The sequence below is a fragment of the Anolis carolinensis genome, chromosome 1 (genome assembly GCF_035594765.1).
Source record: "Anolis carolinensis isolate JA03-04 chromosome 1, rAnoCar3.1.pri, whole genome shotgun sequence".
NCBI classification, from domain to species: Eukaryota; Metazoa; Chordata; class Lepidosauria; order Squamata; family Dactyloidae; genus Anolis; species Anolis carolinensis.
This window is the reverse complement of record NC_085841.1, coordinates 353,038,107-353,062,883: the sequence shown is the minus strand read 5'-3', so window position 1 is coordinate 353,062,883 and position 24,777 is coordinate 353,038,107. Positions and strand designations below refer to the sequence as shown.

The window sequence follows — 24,777 nt, the reverse complement described above, 5'->3', positions numbered from 1 at the left end:
CAGTTCAGCCCTCTGTTGATACCATACATTTTGTAATGGAGTCCTGTGAATTATGATTGGCAATGTTTCTGAGTCTTGTTTTCCCGATTCTCCCGTCTAAATTGCCTAGTTGTCATTGCAAATGAATTGGTTTTGTTTTCCATTACTTTGTGGTAAGAGTTAATGGGTGTCAGTGGAGACTTAACTTACTAAACAGTATATCATTTACATTACTAACATCACTAATTGCTTTGTAAGGGTTGTGGACCTTGTATTCAGTCTACCTAGACTGTGCTTTGTAGGATAGTGTCTCCCCTCTCAGCCTTCACTAATGATGTATACAGTCATGACTTTGCTTTTGTGAAGACATGAGTAAATTTTAAATGGTCGAGGAAAGTATCACAGGCAAATCTTCCTGTTGAGCATACCTAATAAAGACATTTTATGAAGTTGTTATATAGTCTAATAAAATACAATAGTATTTGGTGCTGAAGCTGAAAAAGCACATCTAGTCACCTGAAACTGTTCTATGGTATTGTTCCATTTAAATTACCATGGTTTTGGGGAGGTCTATTTAAAATGATCTGTCAGAGAGTTCTAGATCTTCACCAGACTACAAAACCCAGGATTCCATTGGATGGACCTATGGGACTTAAAGTGGAATAATAGCGCCATGATTGTGTAGTTTGAACAGACCCAGAGTCATTTGCAGCTTTTAAAACCAATGTCCCAAGGAAGCAAAACATTTTTTTCTTCCCTTGGCAATCCATAACCATGAGGGACATTTGGTTTAGAGCATAAGAAGTATAATGCTTATTCAACTATACAGTAAAATGTACCATGTGAATTCTGCAGGACAGTTGAATATCCCATGGATATAATTATGGTGAATGGACTCGTGTATATATAGTATAAGTGACTTCCAAAATGGGCTACTATTCTGGTTGATACTTCTTCACATGTAGAGCTTGTTTACACATTCCCTTGAGATAAGTGAATCCACCTATTGCTTGTTAATTGGTCTTAATTGGTAAAATAAGGAAGAGGGTTCCCTAGATAATGACAGGTTCCCGACTAATCTTGAAGTATATAACCACATAATGATGAATTACCACAGGTATTTGAAACATGAGGGAGTTCAGAGAGGGAGCCAGTTAAGTACTTGCTCTTCATACAAAAAATCCAAGTTAGAGTCTGATGCAATATCCTCACCCATAAGCTTCTTGTCACATAATAATAATAATAACTTCATTCTTGTATCCTGCCACCATCCTCCCCGAAGGGACTCAGGGTGGCTTACACAAGGCACAAGGTGCATAAAAGCAGGACATGAAATAAAACACAATATGAAATACAATTGAATAAAACACGTAAGCATGTAACTACAGCATCAAACTGTCACAGACAGAACGCCAGCAAGTAAAACAAAACTCAGTTTATTGAGGTTACAGAACTTAAAACGCCCGTAAGGAACAAAGAACAGGGCAAACACTTGACTTCAGTGTGCTAAATAACCAAAAAGCAGCTCAGTTTGAGCTTAAACAGTTCAAAGGGAAAAACCGGGTTAAACAGGAGTATAATCCGGATTAAATCAAAGAGCTTACTTCAGCTTGGCAAACAATGCAAACAAAAGAGAATCAACAGGAGTTGGAATGTAAACAAAAGACTGGTGGCAGATTCCTCTCTGCTACTCAGGAACAGCAGGGGAGTAAACCAGGCTTGTTTACTCCTTCCTGCAGCGAACGAGAGCGTGGTTGTAGTCAAGATTCAGGTTTAAGGTAACGGCAGTCAGCAGGGTCCCAATCCGGTCCAGAAGATCAAAAGCCAAGCGTAGTCGTCAAGGAATCCAAAGGTCACACCGATAGCCAGCAGAAGGGTTAATCCGGAATCGTAGTCAGTCAGTCCAGCGTCAATCCAGTGAAAGTAGATATTGCCCGTCAAAAAGACGACGGAGGTCCAAGCTATCAAGATTAAACACAAGTTGCACAGAGAAAAACCCCACACAGTTCCTCCCGCCGTCAATGCCCCGTCCTTGGTAAACTTACGTATCCAGTAATGAAACACACCCGTCTTCAGGAAATTCCCCAGCAAGAGCCCAAGCGTCCGTCCAGATTACCTTGCCCAACGCAATTAGACATTGGTCCCAAACCCCATTTTATCACAGTTCAAGCTCATCATCGCTGTCAGCTGCCATCCCAATTCCAGACGCCCCAACATCATCATCCTCATCAGAGCTTAAGCACCTTCGACTACGCCCCACAGCATCCCCAGCTGTGGATCCCGCTCCATCCCTCCAACCAGTCCATGGGTCTGATCCTGCAACCCGCCAATCACCTCCCATGCTTTCATTGCCTGTTTCCCCAACACCCAAATCCTCCCTCACACGAGTCCATTCCATATCATCCTCCTCCGAGCTGGCCATCTCTTCCTCCAAACCCTGAGAAAAACCCTCAAATGAGTCCTCATCTGTCGGCTCTGCAAACAAATCCCGGAGCCGTTTCCTTTCACGCTCCTCGAGAGTGTCTGACTCTCGAGGAGTCTTACGACCCCTTCTTTCATTACCGGAGCCCGAAGGCTCAACCATAACACAAACAGCATTCGTCAATGGCGATAGCTAATGTTAACATGACCAGGCTGTAAGCAATAGGGCCAGAGAATGGGAATATGTACAGAGCTGTAACCATGGGACGAGAGCATGGGATAAAGTGCAAGGCTGCATAACAACCACATTACCCTCGAGCCCACTATAAAGTCTGAAAATCATTGAATTGAAGACAATTTTTTGTTCCTCTTTCAAATGCTTGGAGCTCATATTAATGTGTAAACAAGACACCCTTTCTGACATACTTGCCTTTTTTTGGGAATTGGATCTGCCTGAATGGAGAATTTTACAAAGGGGACACCTGGGAGTCTAACCTGTTCTGTTGTTTCTCCTGGGGCCTTCTGTGCATGGTTGAAATTTGGTTGACTATGCCACTGTGTTAGAAAATTCCTACTAATTGAAGATATTTTCATTCATTCCGTAGGAATGAAAAGAAAAAAAGATGCCTAGATGGCTCTTACCATATGTTTCATCTCACCTCTGCACTTGATTTCAAACAAACAAAAAAATATTAACATTGTCTTTAGTTGCTGTAGCAAGGTGGGATAGATTAATCCATAAAATGATGATTGAAAGATCGCTCTTGTCTTAAGTGTAACTTGCTTGTCTGTATTCGTGATTTAAGCATGTGAGTGGTCAATAGACAAAGGGGGAGAAGAATCCAGCTTGATTCTGCCCTCAGCATCATGTGCTCTGTGTCCTCCACTCCATAGCCATAGAAAAGGTTTTCTCTTGTGTTCCCATCAACCATACCTATGAAGGTGGTGGGGCCAAGATAAGTGCCTCTACCATGGATCACAGGGTCCATATAGGCTCATATGAGAAGATAGTTGCTGTACATAATTTTATGTGGCCTATGAGGCTTTCAATGCCAGGGCAATATAGTTATATTTATAGTCTTACAATTAGAAATGGCCCTTTGAAGACAACCATAAGCCTGATGTGGCCCTTGGCAAACATGAGTTTGATGCCTCTGGCCTAGACCTAATTTGTATTAGGCTTAATATTTTGAATTGTGCCCAGAAACAGACTGACAAACAGTGGAGCTGTTGGCTCAGAGGAGCTGTGTGATTCTTTAGTCATATATGTGCACTCACGCTATTGGGAACTCAAGAGGACACAGCAAAATGGGCGTATAATGCCTGTGACAAAACCAAATGTCATTAGCCTGCTTATTATGCTTATTGCACACATAGCAGGTATCTTAAGAGAACAGTTGTCAAGCAGCTTTAAAGATAGTACCAACTGCAGAAGTGTGATCAAATATATGGTGAAGGGAACATCTGTATCCACCCACAGTTTAAATTTTTAGCATCCAGAATTGTTGCTACTCTGTTTTATGCACAGAAGTTCTCTCCTTCTTGGGCTGTTTTGTATTAGCGTATATTTCTTCCTTTTAAGAAGCTGGTTTGAAAGTCTTTCCTCTCCTCTCCTTCTCCTTCACCTGCCATCTGAAACCAATTCATTTTTTATAAGCTTCGAGGCGGCGACAACAGGGCTCAGATTATACTTCCACTTCCGATGAAGAGTACGGCTCAAACCAGAGCTCCCCTAAACACAAACGCTCCCATACTTCAACAGCCACCCAGACGCCCCGGGCCCGAGCCTCCGGGCTGAATAAACAGAAGCACAGCAACAGCAGAGAAACGGAAGACGAAGATTTTGATGAGCACGATCCCTACAACTTCATGGCGCAGACGGCGGAGATTGCAGAAATAGCCAGGTAGGGTGGAATTTTTAGCAATGAGCCAAGCCATGGGTCATTGGAGATGAAGGTGTGGAGATGAAGGGTGAAAAAAACAGGAACTGCATATAATTTAAAAGAGCCAATGTGATGGAATATGGAATGTATATCCCTGGAGTTACTCTCTGGTTTGAAATAAGGGGCGAGAAAAGATGAAAAAGGAGCAGAAAGACGGCTTCCTTATGTATTGTGGGTAAGTTTCTGGAGATTTTAAAAAAAGAGTAAGTAGGAAGATAGGTAAAAGGTAAAGGTAAAAGTTTCCCCTGACGTTAAGTCCAGTCATGTCTGACTCTGGGAGTTGGTGCTCATCTCCATTTCTAAGTCGAAGAGCCGGCGTTGTCTGTAGACACCTCCAAGGTCATGTGTCCGGCATGACTGCATGGAGCGCCGTTACCTTCCCGCCGGAGTGGTACCTATTGATCTACTCACATTGGCATGTTTTTGAACTGCTAGGTTGGCAGAAGCTGGAGCTAACAATGGCCGCTCACGCCGCTCCCGGGCTTTGAACCTGAGACTTTCAGTCTGCAAGTTCAGCAGCTCAGTGCTTTAACACACTTCACCACAGTGGTTCCTTAGGAAGATAGGAGGCCACATGAACTCCTTTGAGAACAATTAGTATGGATCCAAGCAACACTTAATACACTTGGCCTAATAAATAATGTAATACAGTTAGCCTTCCACATTTGTGGGTCTGACTTGATTTGATATTTGATTTGATTTGATATTTGAGTGTTTGATGGAAATCTATGTTCTAGGGATCTGTAGGTCCTACAGTGTGAGACTGGTCAATATTCACCCTCAATCCAAGTTTTTTAAAAAGCTTTTTGGGGTGATTTTTCCATTATTGCAGTGATCCTGACCCCCTAACCCCAGTGAATGTGGATGGATCACTGTAATGTGTTGTCGAAGGCTTTCATGGCCGGAACCACAGGGTTGTTGTGTGTTTTCTGAGCTGTACGGCCATGTTCCAGAAGTATTCTCTCCTGACATTTTGCTCACATCTATGGCAGGCCTCCGATGCCTGCCATAGATGTCGGCGAAACGTCAGGAAAGAATGCTTCTGGAACATGGCCATACAGCCCGGAAAACACACAACAACCCTGATCACTGTATTACTTGGTAGTATAATTCAATGATTTGGCTCAGTACAAGGCAGTCTAGTTTTAATACAAATGTTAGGTTACTGCAAGCTTACTAAGATCTTGTTGAAGTTGCTAAGGCATGCAAAAGTATTATTTTCACAGATTTCCTTTAAATATAATATACACCAAAAATATTCGGCATTCATGTTTTTGTATTGAAAGAGAGCCTGAAACTGCTGCATTATGAAATCTTGTAGTTGTAGTTTGGAGAAGATGGTGGCATTGTGTGCTTGATAATGTCACAGCTGGGCATGGAAGGGTTGGCAGCTCTGTAGGGATTTAAGTATTACACAGAGCTTGGTGTTCAGTAAATACTTGCAGCTTGAGAAGCCAGTTCTTACTTAGCGTTATGCCCTTTGTTTGTAGATTTCTCACACACCCCGTGCCCTACATTTTAAAAAGGGCTTTTCCATTTAAAGTATGGAGCTTGCTGAAAGGTTAAAGATGCGTTGCATCCCGCCGTGTGCAATCAAAAGGGGGAAAAATAACAATACTGCTTCCTAAAAGAAATCAGTGTTATCATAAGCTTTTGAGGGATTGCACAGGCTAAAGCTGGATGCGTGCCTGGAATTCTTCTGGCATTGTGAGGCCTAGTCCTCTGTTGAATTTTGCAGGAAGACTTTTGTAATTGCAGCCTTAGTTTTCCACCTCTTCTGCTGTTGTTTCTGAATCAACGGGGAAACACGGCCTGGAATAGCAAGTGAGACTTCAAAGGGAAAAAGAAATCCTCCTTTGTTTAATTTGGAGTTAGTAGGGGGAAAAAAAGATCCAATTCTATACAAACCTAGTCAGCAAATTAGTAATGTAGTTCCAAATATTGGTTCAGTCGTGTGTGTGTCTTTTTGTTTCCAAGAAAACAACTGAGACATATTTTGATTACCATTTGTACCGAATTTTGGTCACTGCATAAGAAGAAGAGCTTCAGCTGGAATAAGTAAATAATATGTTCATCAACTAAAGAGGTGGTTCTTAACCTGTGGGTCCGCAAATGTTTTGGTCTTCAACTCCCAGAAATCCTAACAGCTGATAAACTGGCTGGGATTTCTGGGAGTTGTATGCCAAAATACCCGGGGACCCACAGATTGAGAACCACTGAACTGAAGTATAGAGGGTGCATCTGCACTGCAGAATGAATGCTGTTTGACACCACTTTAACAGCTCTGACTCAGTGCTATGGGATTGTGATAGTTGTAGTTTAGTGTGGCAGCAACACTCTGGCAGAGAAGGCTAAAGAACATATAAAACTACAACTTCCATGAATCCATAGCCTTGAGTCATGGCAGTTAAAGCAATGATCAGACTGCATTAATTCAACAGTGTAGATGCATCCTTAGTGAGTTGCTTGACCCTGTAAAAACTCTGTATGTACTGAGGTTTAGGTTTATTTATTTATTTATTTACAGCATTTATATTCCGCTCTTCTCACGCTGAAGGGGACTCAGGGCGGATCACATTACACATATAGGCAAACATTCAATGCCTTTTAACATAGAACAAAGACAAACAAACATAGGCTCTGAGCGGGGCTCGAACTCATGACCTCCTGGTCAGAGTGATTTATTGCAGTTAATTGCACTGGCTTCCTCTCTCGCCTGCGCCACAGCCCGGGTTCAGATTGTGGTTGTGTTTAAGATTAGGATATAATGCCCACTTCTTGTATTTCCTTATTCCAGAGAGAATGATAATTTTCACAGAATGAGACCAACCTGCTGACAACTACAGGATGTTGCTTTTGCTTCTAGCATCATGGTTCACCAAAAAAGGGAATGAAAGGCCAAACAATTAAAAACCTGTCAAACAGGAATCCATGCAACTGTATTGACATGTAATTCATTATTTGTTTAAAAACAAAGAATGACAATTATAAACTCAAAATCATTTCATCTGTTGGATAATCCACGATAAAAACCGAAACCCTTTGAAGTGAATTTAAACGAACAAACCAAAAAATAAGAACAGTACAAATGACATCAAGTTGAACTAGCTTAGGATCGCATTACATACTGAAGCTTATTTTACTATAATGGCACATTGATGCTCATAGTCAATAGATGTAAGGTGATTTATACCAAAACAGGTGCGAGGTATTAGAGCTATGATTTCCATATGGCCAGAAATATAGAATGTGGGGTCATAACTCTTAGAGTTGAGCATCCTGGGTTCAATCTATGTTCCAAAATAATGGTTAGCGGTTGGATTGGGTCAGACTGATCCTTGAAACCTTGGCAAGCCATACAACCATGCCAAACTAATAAGAGGCGAAGTCAGAATGCTAATATAGGATATCCGTTATTCAAAATGCTTGGGACTAGAAGTGTTCCATATGTGAGATTATTTCAGATTTTGGAATGCTTGCATATGCATAATGAGATATATTGGAAATGGGGCCCAAATCTAAACATGAAATTCATTTATGTTTCATAGTTACCTTATATACATAGCGTCAAGGTAATTTGATTCACAATATTTCAAATAATTTTTTGCATGAAACAATTTGTCTTCATTGAATCATTAGAAAGCAATGGTGTCACTATCTCAACCACCCACATGACAATTTTGAAGTATTTTAGATTTCCAGATAAGGGATATTTAACCTGTTTTTGACTATTTCGTTATCACACAAGGATTAATAGTTTCCACAATTTTCTCTCTGTTGTGGAGAAAACGATTATTTCTGTACATTTTTCACCAGGAATTCACACATCTTAAAAGTGTTCTGGATTTTTCTGTTTGGAAGTACACATGGTTTGAGGCCTGGGAATTGTTTTACACACAAACACTTTTCCTAACAGTGTCTATGAATAATGACATAAGTATGACACAATGGAAATATTGTTCACAAAACAACAGACTGGCAAACAAAACCATGTAGTTATTTGTTAATGCAAAATGGCTAGGTTCGTTCTGGAATTTGCTCATATACAATTTTTGTTGTGCAGTATTACTGCACAATTTTTGTTGTGCAGTATTCAGGCAAAATTGTTGTTGGGTTGGAGAATGCCAAGTAAGTACACAATGAAGAAACAAATTTCTTCCAATATTTTAAGCTGTGATATGGAGCCAAATGTTCATCAGTCCTTGATCTTTTCATGCTGTTTTTTCCAGGTTGAGCCAGACTTTGGTGAAGGATGTGGCAATTCTTGCTCGAGAGATTCATGATGTTGCTGGAGATGGAGATTCCCAGAGTTCATCTGGAACGGGACCAAGCACCTCCCAGAGTTCTGTGCCTAACACCCCTGCTTCTACTATATCAGCAAGGGAAGAGGTAAGAGGACTGCATACAAGTAAAAAGTGGGTGCATGCAAAATGAAGACACAAAAGGAAGTTTTCTTGGACACAGACTATTCCATTCTTACTTAGACCTTGTGGGTTCAGAATTTCTATCTGCTGTACTTCTATCTACTTAACCTTTTTTTTTTTTTTTTTTTTGGCAAGGAGAAACTTCTGCCACTTTTCAATTGTTGGGCCATTTCAATTCAGTGAAATCAGTTTTAGGTGACCTTACCTCACATCTAATTCTTAGATTGATGGGGAAATAAAAGTTGAAGTAGAGCTATTACTAAAAACTGTTCTATTGCATTCAGTTTTCCCTGTAACATCCCGTTCCTGAAATTCATGACATGACATTGCTGCAGGTAGAGTCTTCTTTTTTATGAAATGCTTGGGACCAGAGGTTTTTCAGTTTTGCGATTTTTGGAATATACATATTGAATGAGGCACATAATGGAAAGGGGGTTAGTCACACATCCAGCATGTTCCCATAGTGTTAATAATGCTTAAAAATAATGCAGTAACTCTTATATTCTTATGGAGCAGGGAAAACATTCCCGAAATGACTAATTCTTGCATGTGAGAATGGAATAAGTAAAGATGTACATTCCTGGCCAAACAATAGTTGTACCATACCAGCATTATAGAAGTGAAGTATGCAAATCCAACTCCAAGCTGAGTCTAATACATGTCTACTAATAATATCTAGAGAGCCAACATAGTGTAATTGTTTGAGCTTTGGACTGTGTCTCTGGAGACCACTGAGCGATCCTTTAGCAATTCACACTCTCTCAGCTTCAAAGGGAAGCAAAAACAAATTCTGAACAATCCTTGCCAAGAAAACCCCATGATATGTTCACCTTGGGTTCACTGTAAATAGTAAACGACCTCAAAGGCACACAGCAACAATCTGCCTGTTCTGTGGACTTACTGTATATCCAGCCTGAATTTATCACACTATAACAAATCATATTTGTACCACTCTACCTTCAAATGTTTTTTTTCTGTCTTTTGCCTGTGGATTTACTACATTTTCTCTAGCCCGGTACTGTTGGCTAAGATGGGGTGAATGAGGGTCTGATAATATAGTTTGCCAGCAGAGACTAGATAACATTGAGGTTAAATTACATAGACGTTGCTGGTCTTGTTTGGAGCTGCCATATAATGATTTCCCCTCTTATCTCTCAGTTTCACATGGACCTTTTACTGCCTGTAAGTAAAATATTAATAGACTTGCACCTCCACCAACAACATAGCTTAGCCAGAGATGTAGACCTCTTTGTTTGTCTGTGTAATGTGGTACGTTGCTTACATGCAAATTCCCTTGCACCCCCACGCCTCCAAATCTGGATGAAATACCAAATGCTTGTAGATGAAACTGAAACTTTTAGCACCTGCCATCATAAGACAATCTAATTGGATATAGATAAGAGGTTCCTGTTTTTCTGGAAAGGCTACAATAAGAAAAGTAGTGTTCAAAGGACTCTGTAGAAATGCCAGTTAAAATATGATTGTTTTAAATTAATCAGTACAATAAAACACAATATTTTAAAGCAGGGATTAGCTACTTTCAACCAACAGGCTGCTTCTGTCCCTTAACCCCACTTTTTTGGTCCCTGAACCCTATGAGTCCTCCAAAGACCCCCCCCCCCCCCCCCGGCCAGCCTCTTATTCTAAAAGAAAACATTCTAGCATGATTTTCAGGCAATCTTTGCCCTAAAGCTACCCAGAAAGCTCCCCAAAACGCATGAAAATTTGCAAAAAATAAATAATCCTCACTAGCATTCCAAAATTTTGTATACTTCCGAATGACTCCATTTTATTCTAAAGTGACTCTCAAAATGACAAAGGGAAGAGATATGTCTTCTTGTTGCCATTTAGGAAGGCTTCAGACTAAGGTACAGGCAGTCCCCAAGTTACAAACATCTGATTTACAAATGACTTATACTTAAGAACGGGGGTAAGACAACAGGAAATGAGAGGAATCTACCCTCAGAAGGGAAATTCACTCCTGAAAGAATTATCATGGGAAAATGGTATCTCAAATGAAGCTTTCTCACCCATCCTTGTTTCCACAACAAGCCAATTTTTTCAAAATCCAATTTTCCACAAGGACAGAAACTGAGGTGAAATCTTCTGAACAGGGGCACAGATAGCAAAACAACCACAATAGGGTGTTCACGCTTCTCTATGCTACTAAAGTTTATATATATGGAAGTACACTTAAAATGTACTTGTTTAGACTTACATACAAATTCAACTTACAGAACCTATCTTGTTTATAACTTGGGGATTACCTGAATTTGGGCTTGATGGGAAGAGAATGTGATCTGCTTTTGGTGGGGGGAGGAGAAATTGGCATATGCCCCCTTGCAATTGCCTCTCCCCTGTGTTTTAAAGACTCCTTTAAAACATTAGAAGGAATGTGGATAAAGCTTGGTAGCTATCGACATGGAGATACTGAGAGTTATACTTTCAAGCAACAACTTTTCTAAGCTCTGAATCTTGAATTGAAGCTTCAGCCCTCAAGCATGGCTTTGTGTGTTGCATCCTTTTGATCTGAGTTCTCCAAACATTTAATGTTGGTGACATACTTTTTAGATATGCATATTTTTGTGACAGTTTTATTAGCAAACTCCAGTTTAAATCAATCCCTTATAATCGATAAAGACACATGCAAATTTTTTAATAACGAAATATATGGAAAAACAACATATCTCATGAAAACCGTTCATTCATATTTTTAAAGATATATTATTTGTTGTTTATTTCATATAGACTCAGACGTTTGGTGTTATGTGTATGTGCAACACACCTACACATTGCAGCCAACATTGATGTGTTGTGGCACACAATTTGGAAAGCTCTTCTCCAGATTGTCAGGGCAGAGCCAAAGGAGAAGTCTGGAGGAAAGAATAGTCTGAGGCGGTCTATGTTTGAGCATTGGAAATTTCCCCGCTACATATCTAATTGTTACCAGGTCTTTGCAGACTAAGCCCCAGAACCCAGTTAGCAGCTGACAGTTTTCTGTCAAAAACAATCCGAGTTTTGGAGTTAACTACATAATAGTTCTGTGCAATTAGAATAGTTTGATACTACTAAGTGATAGCGTTTAGAATCTTCTACTGTGGTGGAAACCGTATCTGTGGCTTTGCTTACTTGCGTGCAAGGGGGAAATTGTCTATCTAGGAACTTGCTAGGTTTTCCAAGTGATTCTATGGTACATTTCCCCTGGAAGTTACCATGGTTGCATTAGAGGACCTAGCAAATTTTTAGAAAGGATACCTTAAGGAGTCTCTTCATCCTTCAGTGCAGTTCTGTGGTATGCTAGTACTGGAAATGAGGTAATATAATGGCATTCAATTGCATTTGCAATTTCACATAACCGCAGTCAAGCTGGGAATATATTCCTGCAGATCTTACTGTACTAGAAAGTTATGTTCTCTACAGAACTAGAGCATTAAAATGTTCTAATAGGCAATGTAAATATGCAGAGAATTCTCACCAAACTCCAAATCTCAGGATTTCATAGGCAGGAACTAGAACAATGAAAGTGCTATTCAACAGTTGTACAGAGACACTCACATTAATTTCCACTGCTATTCAGTAGCATTTTTTGGATTTGTTTTTGCGAATGCAGGACATTCTCTCTGAATACCCTTGCATTTCCAACTAATTAAGTAAATAAGTAACTAAGTAAATGATTTTGCTGAATACCCTTACATATCCAAATAATTAAGCAAATAAGTAACTAAGTAAATGATTTTGCTCTTTAAATTCAATCAAAATTGTGCACCAATTTTATGCTGTGTTTTGTACTGAGAAAAGCCATCTTATTTTTTGCATGAATCTCTTTCTCTTTGCCAAGTGACGTACCAGATGAATATGCCTACAACTTTTACTCTTTGGATCACATCAATGTACAGTGCAACCCCCATGTCTATAGGGTGTATGTTCCCAGTTTTTTTGTGTGGATATGCAAAACCTTGAAATATAGCGAACCCTACTGAAGTGAAAGAACTCTGGGCCAAGTTTACATAGAGTCGCATTGAAAAACCTAGAAAATGCATAGAGTGGACATATTTAGTGGGTATGGATCAGCGAAAAACTGCAGATACCATTCCTCTGAATATGGGGGTCATATTGTATAACATCATAGAAGTGAGTGGCCATTGCTCACTGGTACAGTGATAACTTTTCATGGACTGTTATGCCCACTCATAAGTTCAATTCATAACATTTCTAGTTAAAAGGAATTCACAGGGTTGAGAAAACACAGATATTTCAGGAAACTCCTGGAAGTTAGAGGAGAGAGCTGTAGACAAGATAGATCCAGCTCAGTATGAGGGATCTTTGGACATTTGTAGGATATGTTGGGACTTTGTGTGACAGCTTTGCTACTTCTTTGATTTACCTTCTGCCTTCTTGGTGACACTATCTTGTGTTTTTTATTTCGGCTTCTCCTCCCTGTATGTGTTTGTGCGGATTTTCTTAATCTTATGATCAGCACTGATCTCTCTCTCTGTTTTTCTATTCTTTTTTTCTCTTTCCCTTCCTATTTTCAATACAGATTGCTCATTCATCTTTGCGGGCAGTAATTTCATCTCAGGTGCATTTTCCATCCCACTACTTTCAAACATTTCACTGTACTTCCCTTTATTATGTTGATCGGTTTTAAGCTAAGAAATGCATTTGAAGCTTTTTAAATGCTGTGAATTTGTATAATAGCAGTATTCTGTGCTTTGTCAGTTTTCCTTTTCCTTCTCTAGTTTTTATAAAAATCCTTTTCCTGTGCTTAAAAATTATATGCATGCATTTTTCTCATCTTCCACTGCACTTGCTAAAACCCATGTTCAAGAGGTTGATGCATATGAAAGGATTCTGTTGGGAATGAATAGCTTCTCCTTATTCCAGCACACATTTCCATCACCAATGACCTGATATTTAACATAACATTGGCATGGCATGCATGTATTTCAAGCTCAATGCACATATGACAACATATGCAATTGTTAATCTCTGACCAAATCCCATCACCAAATGGGGGCAGAGTAGGGCAATGGCCAGAGCTCTATCATTAGCACCACTTTCAAAAACAGTATGGCCAGGGTCCACATTCTCCATATGATGTTGTCTTTGTGGGAGAGCAGCCACAAATCTTCTGGTTTTTTTTTTTGTTCTGGTGACAATAGGAAGAACAGGAATCAACCAAGGAATCAACAATAACCCACTATTTTTTTCTGTTGGGGACACCCCTCTAAGAATCTCTAGGTTCTCTACTGTCAACGTTTTCTGGACGTTGACCACAGAATTGTGCTGGAGAAATTACAGATGCCCAGAGGAGTGTTCTCTCTAGGAATCTCTTGAGTTCTCCAGTATGGTGTTTTCACAAATGCAGCTGCCTTGACTGAAGCAGTGTCACCAAATAGGATTGTGTGTTTACTAGGTTAAGTCCATTTGGTTTGCAATGAAATGGCTTCAAATGAGAAAACAATAGTGGTGGGGCTCTGTCTGTGGTGAACACTGTTGGCAGCCACTCTTCCTGTTCATGGTGCAGGCCTTGATAAAGCCTACCTCAAATCCTGTGAGAGGAGAGACTTAGATGAAAGTCCCAGGCAAGGTGTATAATGTTCTGAGAACTGGGGACTCTCGTGAGAGTTCTCCTTTGCAAGAAATTTGAGGCAGGCTTTATATAGGCTTGTCTCACATGTATAGGCTAATCTTCAGCTACCTCATATTGCTGAAAAACCTAATACCTGTAGTGGAGTTGGGCAAAATGTTATTTTCATCCAGGCCCAAACTAACTCCTGGGCAACCTTGCATACTGTATGCATATAACTTCTGTGCTGGAAGTGGGAGGAACGCTTCCACATGTTGTTGGATATTGTTGGATTACAAGTCAACATCTTGGAGGATTACAAATTCCTCAATCCCTGCTCTACATAATCCAGAACATTATATAATTAGGATTCCTACTTGCTTTGAACAACCTATGCATATATCGCTGCACGCAGGTTGTCTTATTGTTCACACTTTCACTGACTGTGCAGAGACCTGGTAGCAGAGCCAGAGGGCACAGTAAAGTTGTAAGCAGGATGTCAAGTACAGCTCCACAGCTTCTGAAAAAACTCAGTAGTGGGGTAAGGGCCATGTTTATTGGATTTATGCACATGGAAATGCTAATGTACACATGACTTAGATATTTCAGTAGGGGCATGGGGGAATGGGAGAGGTGTACACAATGCACATTTGATCACATTGCTACTAACCCATCTCATATTGTCTTTACCCATGTCACTGACTGTGCATGTAGGTCTGATGCACACAAACTAAAGATCACTGTGGGAGAGTTTATTTAATATAAGATGATGAGTAGAATAAGCAGTTAGACAGTTTTTGACATAATATTTTAACCAAAGTTAATGAAAATATTGAGGAAAGCTTTAGGGATTTGGGATGACATACTCTGGTCAGGATCCGATGTACAGAGGTTATGGGGATGCTGCTGAAAATAATTCCACCATAACAAATTCTACATTGGATTGCCTTCACCTTTGCCCATGATTGTGATGTCATCATATCACTAGTTTTCCCGATTTCCTGCCAGTTGCAACCACTGAAACTGAGTTCAGGAAAGCCTAACTGTGTTGTAGACCTCACTTTCTTCTAAATTTTTAAAGAGAAAAGGAAGAATTTGATATGGGGATCCCATTTTCATCAGCATTGGCATGCTATGTGTAGTATGTTATTTCAACAAGGTTGGTATTTGAGAGGAACGTCATATATGGTTCTTTCTCCAAACCTATATACTTATTCCTTCTTGTCCTAATTGGGATATGGTATCAATCTTAGCATTTTTGTATGTTTTTTTAAGTTGGTCCAACACATACCAGAAGCAAGTCTGAACTACCAGAAGGTGCCTCCTGGGTCAATGGGATTCCATGATTTTGACCAAAATATGAATGACAGTCGAGAAGAAGATCTCACAAGAAAAACAAGGATAAGAAACAGGGAAGAAGTGAGTTCTCTTTTATTGTTTGTTAAGAAAATAAGCTTTATGTATTTTTCAGACTACCCAAAATTTGTGTTCCTGTGCTTCCAGGCCAAAAAGAATGCTACCTTGCTCAATTCTTCAGAATTTCAATACATTTCAGTATCTATAGTGGCATAATTGCCGTATCCTGAACCAGACCATTGAGCCATCTATCCTAGTATGATGAATTCTGATTAGCAGAAGTTTTAGGTAGGAGGTTTGGGCTGGATTGCCTTCAAATCAAGGAAAGTAGTAGCACCAATCCATTTTGTTTTGATCAGATTTTCTCTGGAATACCTTTTCCAGATTTGGGCATCATAATTCAAGAAGGATATTGACAAGCTGGAATGTGTCCAGATAAGTAATTCCTCATAAACCAAGTTTAATGAGGTGGGACTTCAGATGACATAGCTGGGTGCATTTAAGCTTGGAGAAGAAAAGACTTGAGAAGTAACATTATAGCCATCTTTAAATATCTGAAGCAATTGTCATATAAGAGATAGAGTGAGCTTGTTTACTCTTGTGCCAGAGACTGGGACATGAATAAATGGATTCACATGACAAGAAAATAGGTTCTACCTAAACATTCTGAAGGACACCTTTACTGTAGTAACTATTTAACAGTGGAATAGATTGTTTTGAGGGTGGTAGACTCCTTCCTTGGAGGTCTTTAAAGAAAAGTTGGATGGACATCTTTCAGTGGTGTTTTAATTGTGATTCCTTGCATAATAGGACATTGGACTCAATAGTCCTTGTGATTCATTCCAACTCAGAGATTGTTTTTCCTACTTTTAGTTTTGCCTAGAATATTTTGTATCCCCTAATGATCTCCCATCTATGTACGAAACCTTGCACTGGTTAGCTTCCAAAATCAGAAGAGTGCATTTTTGTTTAGGGTTGTATAGTGAGAGTTCATCTCATGCCACCCAAACCACCCCAGGTTATTATGTAAGATTTTCATCTAGCAATGAGATAACTACAAGAAAACCTCATCTGCCTTTCCTTGTTTTGCTCAGCCACAAGGCAGATGTTTTGTTGAAATGCTGTGGAAAATTCCTCTAGTCACAAGAGTGTGGTGATATTGCAGTAATATTTTAGATAAACACCAATTTCCATGGAAAGAAACACTGCTATGATGGTTTGTTTTTTAATGGGTTTCAGGTAATCTTTGATAACTTGATGCTAAATCCAGTATCCCAGTTATCCCATACCATCCGGGAAAACACAGAGAGCCTGGCAGAGAAAATGAAGTGAGTGGATATCCTTAATTGAAACTGCACTGAATTCTAGCCACCCTTCCTGTCACACTCGATTCTTTGACAAAATTGTAACTCATGTATGTTTTTATCAGAATTCTATTCCAGAATACTGAGCGAACATGGGAAGAGATGGAAGCCAAAATAAATTCTGAAAACGAAGTGCCAATTCTAAAGACCTCAAACAAGGTGGAGTATGTTTATGCTAAGACGTGTGCTGGTGGGTTTATTTTAAATGAAGATGTTGTCAATGTGAACTTCTTGTCCTTGTGTTCATAAATACTTATGCAGGATTTAGCTGTATTTAGGTAGCTAGCATATTAATTTGAAATTTAAAGATTTCTTGTGGATTTGGGTTATTTCCTCTTCCGTTTTTCTGTTTTTGAAGGAGCTGCACTGCATTACTACAAAAAGCTTCAAAAAAAAAGTTCAAGTTATAAATGCTTTAAATAGATCACAAAATTCAGATTTAGAATCTATGTTTTAGTGCCTGTCTTTAGGATAAAAAGGCTGAACAAGCATGAAACTAAATATATAATTTCAAGAGAAGGAAGAGAACTAATTAGTGGGTTTTTCCTGAATTGCTCATGTCCCAGTTACTTACCATGTTGTTCTTTATTGCTAGGAGATAAGCTCTATTCTGAAGGAGCTACGCAGAGTCCAGAAACAACTTGAAGGTTTGTTGCTGTTTGCTTTATTTATTTAGGAGGACCAGGTTTCACGCAAAAGCCCCAAGCTTGGGAATATCATTTTATGAACTATAGATCCCTTAATTCCTCAGCCAGCATTGGCTAATGACCATTTCAGCTGGGGAACTCTGGGAGCTTGGGTCCAAAAAGTTACATTTCTGACTTCTGAAGCAAACCTGGTAGTTAATGGCTGCAATATCAAGTGAAAATTTGTGTGTGCAAAAGAGCCATCATAAATTTAAGTACCACAGACAGAGCATTCACATTGCTGGCCGTAGCCTCAACGATAATATTAATCCAAGAGAAGCCATGCATGTGTTTGAAAGAGCCAGTGTGGTGTAGTGCTGTAAACCAGCTTGGGTTCTATGATGAACGAAAGGCAGTTCTAAAATAATAAATAAACTTGACACTGTAAATGCAGTTCCCTTACCATGCATTTAAGAACTAATGTGATATAATGGTTTGTGTGCTGGACTGGGATTCTGGGACACAAGCATTCAAATTCCTGTTTTGCCATGGAAATTCGCTTGAGCAAGTCACATTCAGAGAAAGGCAAGGACAACAACTCTTGGATAAATTTTGCCAAGAAAACCTCATGAGATAGAAAAAACTTGAAGCACATTAATCATCAACATCCATGTGCTTGCCTATGAGTATACAGGTTTTAAGGCACCCAGATCTGGCACTGAGCAGCAGACGTATACGTTTTGTGCCTGGTTCCTCTTGTATTCCAGACTAATGCTCATCATGATTTCTTCCTTCTTTTCTGCAGTTATAAACGCTATCATTGACCCAAGTGGAAACTTGGATATCCTTGCCAATAATAAAACATCCTCTGCTACATCACAATCTGCGGCTGCTAAAGTCAGGACTGCTAACAACATTTCAGGGCCCATGTTGGAAGCGTTATCCCCTGCCAAGAAAAGAAATTATGTACAGAAATCGAACTTTGTTCCTAATAGCCTGCAGGATGGTACTGTGTTTGTTCCAGATGGAGAGAAATACGTCATCTGATGGAATATTTTCTAGTGCTTATCCTCTTGTATGTAATCTACCGTGGTGTTAGTATTGTGTACGAGTGGTTGTGGGCAAGTCTGCGTGGAGCAGTTGTTTAGATTGCTAACACATTGCACAAAACGAGAAAAAAAGGTACAATCTATGCTGTGTGTGGGGTGAGTGGAAGCTCTCTGTATATGCCTTTTGTGAGGGAGTGGGAAGAAACTAGCACTGTGGAACAGCACATATTCAGCATAGAGGCAGACTCCAATTTTAATAGAAAGCTACCAATGCATCATTCCTCCAATGTGCCATAGCAAAATGAACTTTGCGTATTTTTCACTCCATACTGCCGAAACACTACTGCGTTCTTGTATCTAGCTTGTTCATAGCTGCCTGTTTAGTTGTATAGAGGCTCCATTTTGAAAATGTACCTTCTTGCAGGGGACAGTGGGGCGGGGGATGCTGCTGGTGCTGTATATTTATTTTTTAAAATAGCCGAGCATTAACTCATTTGACCAGAATTTACATTTTATTGTCAGGTTAAGTGACGCAGCAAAGGAAGATTTGTTTTCCAAAAGCAGTGACTTTCATCCCTTTTTCAAGGAGGAAACAAAGATGACATTGATTCATTCCCCTTCCAAACAGATGGCTTTCACTATTCCTCTGGGAACGGTAATTAAAAAGTACAGATGACGGAGAGCCAGTAAATAAGTTTGCATCTTGGTTTTCCATATGCTCCTTTAGCTGACAGTTCCAAATATAGAGGTCTAGAGGAGACACATCAATGAATGACCAGGATTTTGTCTAACAAGGTTGCCAGTCTGAAACCATTTCACGGTATTTGCTGTGTAACAAGGCTCTGGTGTAGTCCTAATCTCTTTTTAATACAACCAACAGGGTCTTCATTTACTGCATGTCATTTCAGGGAGAGTAAAAAGAAATTGTTCCATGTGTGGGCAGTGACAGATGGTTGAAAACATAACCCTTCTCCGCCCTTTGCATTCCTCTCAATGCCATTGATTGATATCCGTAAGAGCATAATCATATAGGCCACTCCTTCCACTCAGAGAGGTCCTGTATTGAGCAGAAGCAGAAGTGGGTTTAGCTCCACCTCCTGCTGGCTCCAGGATTTTGGAGACCTTGGGCAAAGCATTAACAGTCGAGCCAGGCTTAAACTTGTAAGTATGAAGTGCCCAAACTAAGCATTTTCTAGTGTTGCCTCTTGCTAAAAAGAAAATAGCAACTCCATTGAGCCAGTGGTCCCCATGCTGCTCTTTGGGCTCTAGCCAATGCCCAACCTGCCATGAGTTGGAAGATGCCCAAACACAATCATAGCAACTTATACAATATCTATGCTTTCACACTATAGACTAGATATCATAAACATTATCAGAGATAATGGTCAAATTCCAGTATTTGCCTTGCATAGCTTACAGGAACATGAAAGCCCAGAGATCTTAGAAATATTACACCCAATATTTCCTTAGGTGGGGTTCATAGATTCAACCTAGTGTATACTCTGTCTTGATGTTGATTAACTTATTTCCTTCAGTACTCAGTGTACTATTGTTGCTTCAAATCATTTGCACCAAAATGAATGAAAAATTTGCTTTGAGGGTCAAGGGTACACAAGCAAAGCATGGATGGTGAATCACTGTTAAAGCAATGGCTTAAGCCTCACTTCTTTTCCAATATTGGTGCCATCTTGATACTATTGAATTCAAATGTGTGACCTCTCTTTGGTTTAGGATAATTAAATATGTTGGGGGGATGTTTAAATACAGTATTACTAGTATTACTGTATGATTTGACTGTTAAGATTCAGCCTAATGCCAATAATAATTTTGCACCAATTCTAAGATGTCTGTTGTTAGAATATCAGATTTGTTTCCCAATTAAAAAATGGTTTTCTACCTCTATTTGCCAAATTAGTGCTGGTTTGTTGTTAAATAGTATCTCCAGCAATTTAACCTGTGGCTTCAGTGATTAGGGAGCACAAGTTGTTCATTCTTGTTATCATCAATGGAGGTGACTTCTCTAGTTTTAAGCTGAGCTGAGCTTTTTGGAATATGCTCGAGATGCCATAGCTCACTGGCAGGGTAGATGGTAAGTATGCAGACATTCCAAGGTTCAATCTTGGCCTCTCCAGCAAAGACAATACCAGATAGCATGGTTGAAAAAGCCAAGGACTAGAAAACTCACTTTTTGGAACGAAAACTGCTTAGACTTTGGAGAGTCACTTTGAGGCAAGGTAGACATGGATCAATAGGACAAGACAGTTTTTGGTGAGGGAAAGTAAATCGTTTTAAGAATAGCCAATGATTGACCCAGTGGGAGGATTCTGGGAGTTGTAGTCCAAAGAAGTGGCTTCTCTATTATCTAATTGGTGATTTGTAGCAGGTAAAGGGTTTCTGTAGTTGAGAGATACCCTGTTTCCCCTAAAATAAGACATCCCCAGAAAATAAGACCTAGTAGAGGTTTTGCTGAATTGCTAAATATAAGGCCTCTCCCGAAAGTAAGACCTAGCAAAGTTTTTGTTTGGAAGCATGCCCGCCTAACAGAACACCAGAGCATGCAGGATCGGTAAATGAACATACCATAGAGTGTTGTAAATAGAAATAATGGTAGTGACAAGAAATTCTTGATAGGATTCACAGTTTGTCTGGTTATGCTGGTTTGTGATGACAACTACTGTACAGTATATAATAAATGTGAATTCTTCTTCATGTAAAAATAAGACATCCCCTGAAAATAAGACCTAGAGCATCTTTGGGAGAAAAAATTAATATAAGACACTGTCTTATTTTCGGGGAAACACGGTATGTTAGTTCATGGGGCCTAGGATAGGTGGATGAAGTCTGTATGTCTCTAATAGAGAAAATAAGTTCATTGTCTTTAAACTTCCATAATCTAAGATAGTAGACGTCAAACTATCCTGACAGATGAGGAAAACACTCCTTATGGAAAGTCCAGCCCATTTAAATGGATTTTGTTTTGTGACGTGTAGCCCCCCAATATCTCCTGAGATTTAGTTCTTGAACCACCATCGGTGCCAAAATTCATGGATGCTCAAGTCTCATTATATACAATGGCATAGTAAAATGGCATCCCTTATGTAAAATGTTTGTGTTTTGGATTTTTGTCTCCGAATATTTTTGAGTCATTCAAGGTTGAATCCATGGATCCGGAATCTGTGGATACAGAGGGCCAACTGTACATGGCTCTGAGGAGCTGAAATAACATCAGTGCTTTTATTAGCTGGACATGGCTGCTAAAAGGCAGAGCTCCAGGTTCATTTATTCCCCCACTTTTAATCCCATATATGGTACTTACGTGACATTGCTGGACTACAAATCCCAGCATCTGTTAAGTTACCTGGGAGATTCAGTACACTGTAACCACCACCACCCCTCCAAATGCGGTAAGCTATTTTCTGGCTGTACTGTTGTCAGTGGCATATAGTAAATTTATGAACTACATATTTAAACACTTCATTTTGTAATGAATTTAAAGCTGGCCATAATAAGGTAAATTCATAACAGTATCCACCTATTTTTATCTTGATGGGTTGTTACCTGGTAATCTTTCATTCATAATCCTTGATTTGTTTCTTCAGGAATATGCCAAGAGTTGTTCAACTTATTTCAGATGGACAGGGCACAAGGGTGGCTGGATTACAGAACCTTGATCGCACCCAGTTCTTTATCAGAACAAATAGATAATAACATTACATGTTTGTTCTGTTGTGTACATCTCTGAAGTAGTCTTTGAGGTTGAGGTCTTTTGTGTGCTTAGAATCTATGCCCATAGTATGTTCTCATGTGAATATTCAGTGAGTCTGGAGGGTTGTTAGGGTTGTTGAGTGATAATGATATAATCCAACTGTCACACTGCACACAGCATCATGTATCAATCCAAACCATGCCTGTATGTCCTCTATTTCAGTTTGGTCTGTCTTTTGTCAGATACAGGTAAGCCAAAGAGGAAGCCACAGGACTCTAATCGTTCCCTGGTTTGAGTCCTTCTAAAGGGGTGGGGAACATTTGGCCTGCTAGATGTTTTGGACTACAACTCCCACTATACCTTATTGTTGGCCATGTTGGATGAATAAATGGGACCTGTAGGCCCAGGCATCCAGAGGGCCAAAGATATCCCATCTGTGCTGTAAAACATATATTTTTCCATCTGTACACTGCATGCAGTGTATTAACCCTTCATCTGAGACTTTTGAATGATCCATATCCAATTTATTTCAAAGGTCATGACTTTCTTGTTGTTCAAGGTTTACTTGGTTTTCTTTTTGAGAGTTTTCCCCCCCGTGTCAGGAGCAACCTGAGTCGCTTCTGGTGTGAGAGAATTGGCTGTCTGCAAGGACGTTGCCAGGGGACGCCCAGATGTTTTTTGATGTTTTTACCATCCTTGTGGGAGGCTTCTCTCATGTCTCCACATGGAGCTGGAGCTGATAGAGAGTGACGTCTGTGTTATTGCATGTTTTGTTTTTAAATTAAATCTCTACATTTGACTGGTGATTCAGGGGAATAAAAAGCCATTGAAATTCAGTGGTGAATTGGGTGTCTGGTTGCCTCAGGATTCCTTCTGAAGAATTCAGGCTTTGTTCTATAAGCTTGACAGGGAAAGTTTTCTTTTCATGGTCATTGTAAAAATCTTGTTTTATTATACTAGAATGAATGTAAATCCTTGAAAGAATGCTCATCCTCTTTGAGAAAATAATGTGGTGTCATTCTTATGCCACTGCTGGCAATAAAGCTGAATTAAGTGGCAAACCAAGGGCCAGTTTTATACTGGTCAGAGTCTTTGCATGAGTTGGAACGGATGGTGGTTTTCTAAAGACTGAGGGTCAAACTACAAGAGATTGTCAACTCTGCATCTAGAAGCAGTGCTCCTTTAAGTGATGAAATATGTATTTGTCCTAATAGACCTTTTCTTAATTGCAGTATCTTGTAGATCAGCTTTCTTTTACGATTGGTCATCAGAAGTTAAACATGATCTTCATCTGCAAAAGATTGGCCATCAGGAGCCCTTTTTCAGGGTCACCTAAAGCTAAACATGGGCTTCATTTGCAAGTCTTATCCCTTATGCATGAAGCTGTGTGGAAATCCTATCACTGGACATCTAAAGTGCTATCAGTTTCTCATTGCAAGCTGTCTGTCTTGTGCAGTTTAGCCCTCAGTGTAGGTCCAGAATGGGTTAACATGTATGGAAGTGAGTGGCTCTAAGTCATCTTGAAACAAATTACTGACAATGTTTTCTCTGAATGTTTACAGATAACCTTCTTTTTTTAAAAAAAAAAAGATGTACAAGTGCAAGATGCTACTGAGTTTTTATTTTGTTAAATGGTCGCGAAGTTTGTTTGTTTTCTTTCTCAAATCCAGCAAATTCACACATGACTTTTGCAGCTGTAAAAAGTACATTAACTACCTGTTCACTTTCTGATGTGCCCCGTGCTGAATTGTGCCTAAATAATCTGCTGTTGTTATGCTGCTGAAAATATTTTCTGCTGTTCAAAAATACACACAAATATGTCCACAAGATCATCCATTCCATCTGCATGCTACACAAACGCAAGCTGAGCTGTATGAAAGTATAGCTGAAATTCAACTTTGTAGAAGTCTAAACTGTTTAAATGGAGTTAGGGAATTTTTTTTGGTCTCTCTTTTCTTTCATTTCCACATGCCCCTTCAAAATATGATGTACAATTTTAAGATTCATTGTTTCCCCTACCCCAAGTCATAGACAGCGGGGCTTTCCTTTTCCCTTGTTTTTTGTTTTTGTTAATGATAATTTATTTTGTTTGGTTGATAGGCAATTTATCTGTACATTTTTGTTCCCAAGTGATGATGTGGATGTCTTTCGAAACAAAATAAATGGTTATTTTATATAATTTTATCATAAATTTGCTATAATAAATCATTCTTTCTGTTTTTTCTGATAATTTATGTATAGATATAGATGTGTGTTACAGAATTCTGGAGTCCTTTTTGAGTGTTTCATTGTTGGGAAGACAATATACTAAGTATTGGGAACCCAATGAAGGAATGTGAG

The 24,777-nt window shown here is 39.4% G+C and overlaps 2 protein-coding genes across 8 annotated transcripts in view; one reads left to right on the top strand and one right to left on the bottom strand.

Moving 5' to 3' along the window:
- The window catches only part of cep170b (centrosomal protein 170B), a 92,741-nt gene extending 68,074 nt beyond the window's left edge, over nt 1–24,667 (top strand). The window contains exons 13-21 of one of the 7 annotated variants that reach the window (XM_062968547.1): nt 4,058–4,304; nt 8,573–8,732; nt 9,926–9,949; nt 13,308–13,346; nt 15,612–15,755; nt 16,932–17,020; nt 17,122–17,215; nt 17,652–17,703; nt 18,488–24,667. In XM_062968547.1, the coding sequence (XP_062824617.1) occupies nt 4,058–4,304; nt 8,573–8,732; nt 9,926–9,949; nt 13,308–13,346; nt 15,612–15,755; nt 16,932–17,020; nt 17,122–17,215; nt 17,652–17,703; nt 18,488–18,729 (1,091 nt within the window). In that variant the 3' untranslated portion in view covers nt 18,730–24,667. Of the gene's footprint in view, nt 1–4,057; nt 4,305–8,572; nt 8,733–9,925; nt 9,950–13,307; nt 13,347–14,787; nt 14,878–15,611; nt 15,756–16,931; nt 17,021–17,121; nt 17,216–17,651; nt 17,704–18,487 lie in introns of all 7 variants that reach the window. The other 6 variants (XM_062968551.1, XM_062968546.1, XM_062968548.1 and 3 more) reach the window with 6 other exon arrangements.
- LOC134295586 (uncharacterized) overlaps nt 1–24,777 on the bottom strand; it is a 252,270-nt gene that overhangs the window by 189,415 nt on the left and 38,078 nt on the right. The gene's annotated exons all lie outside the window — the stretch shown is intronic.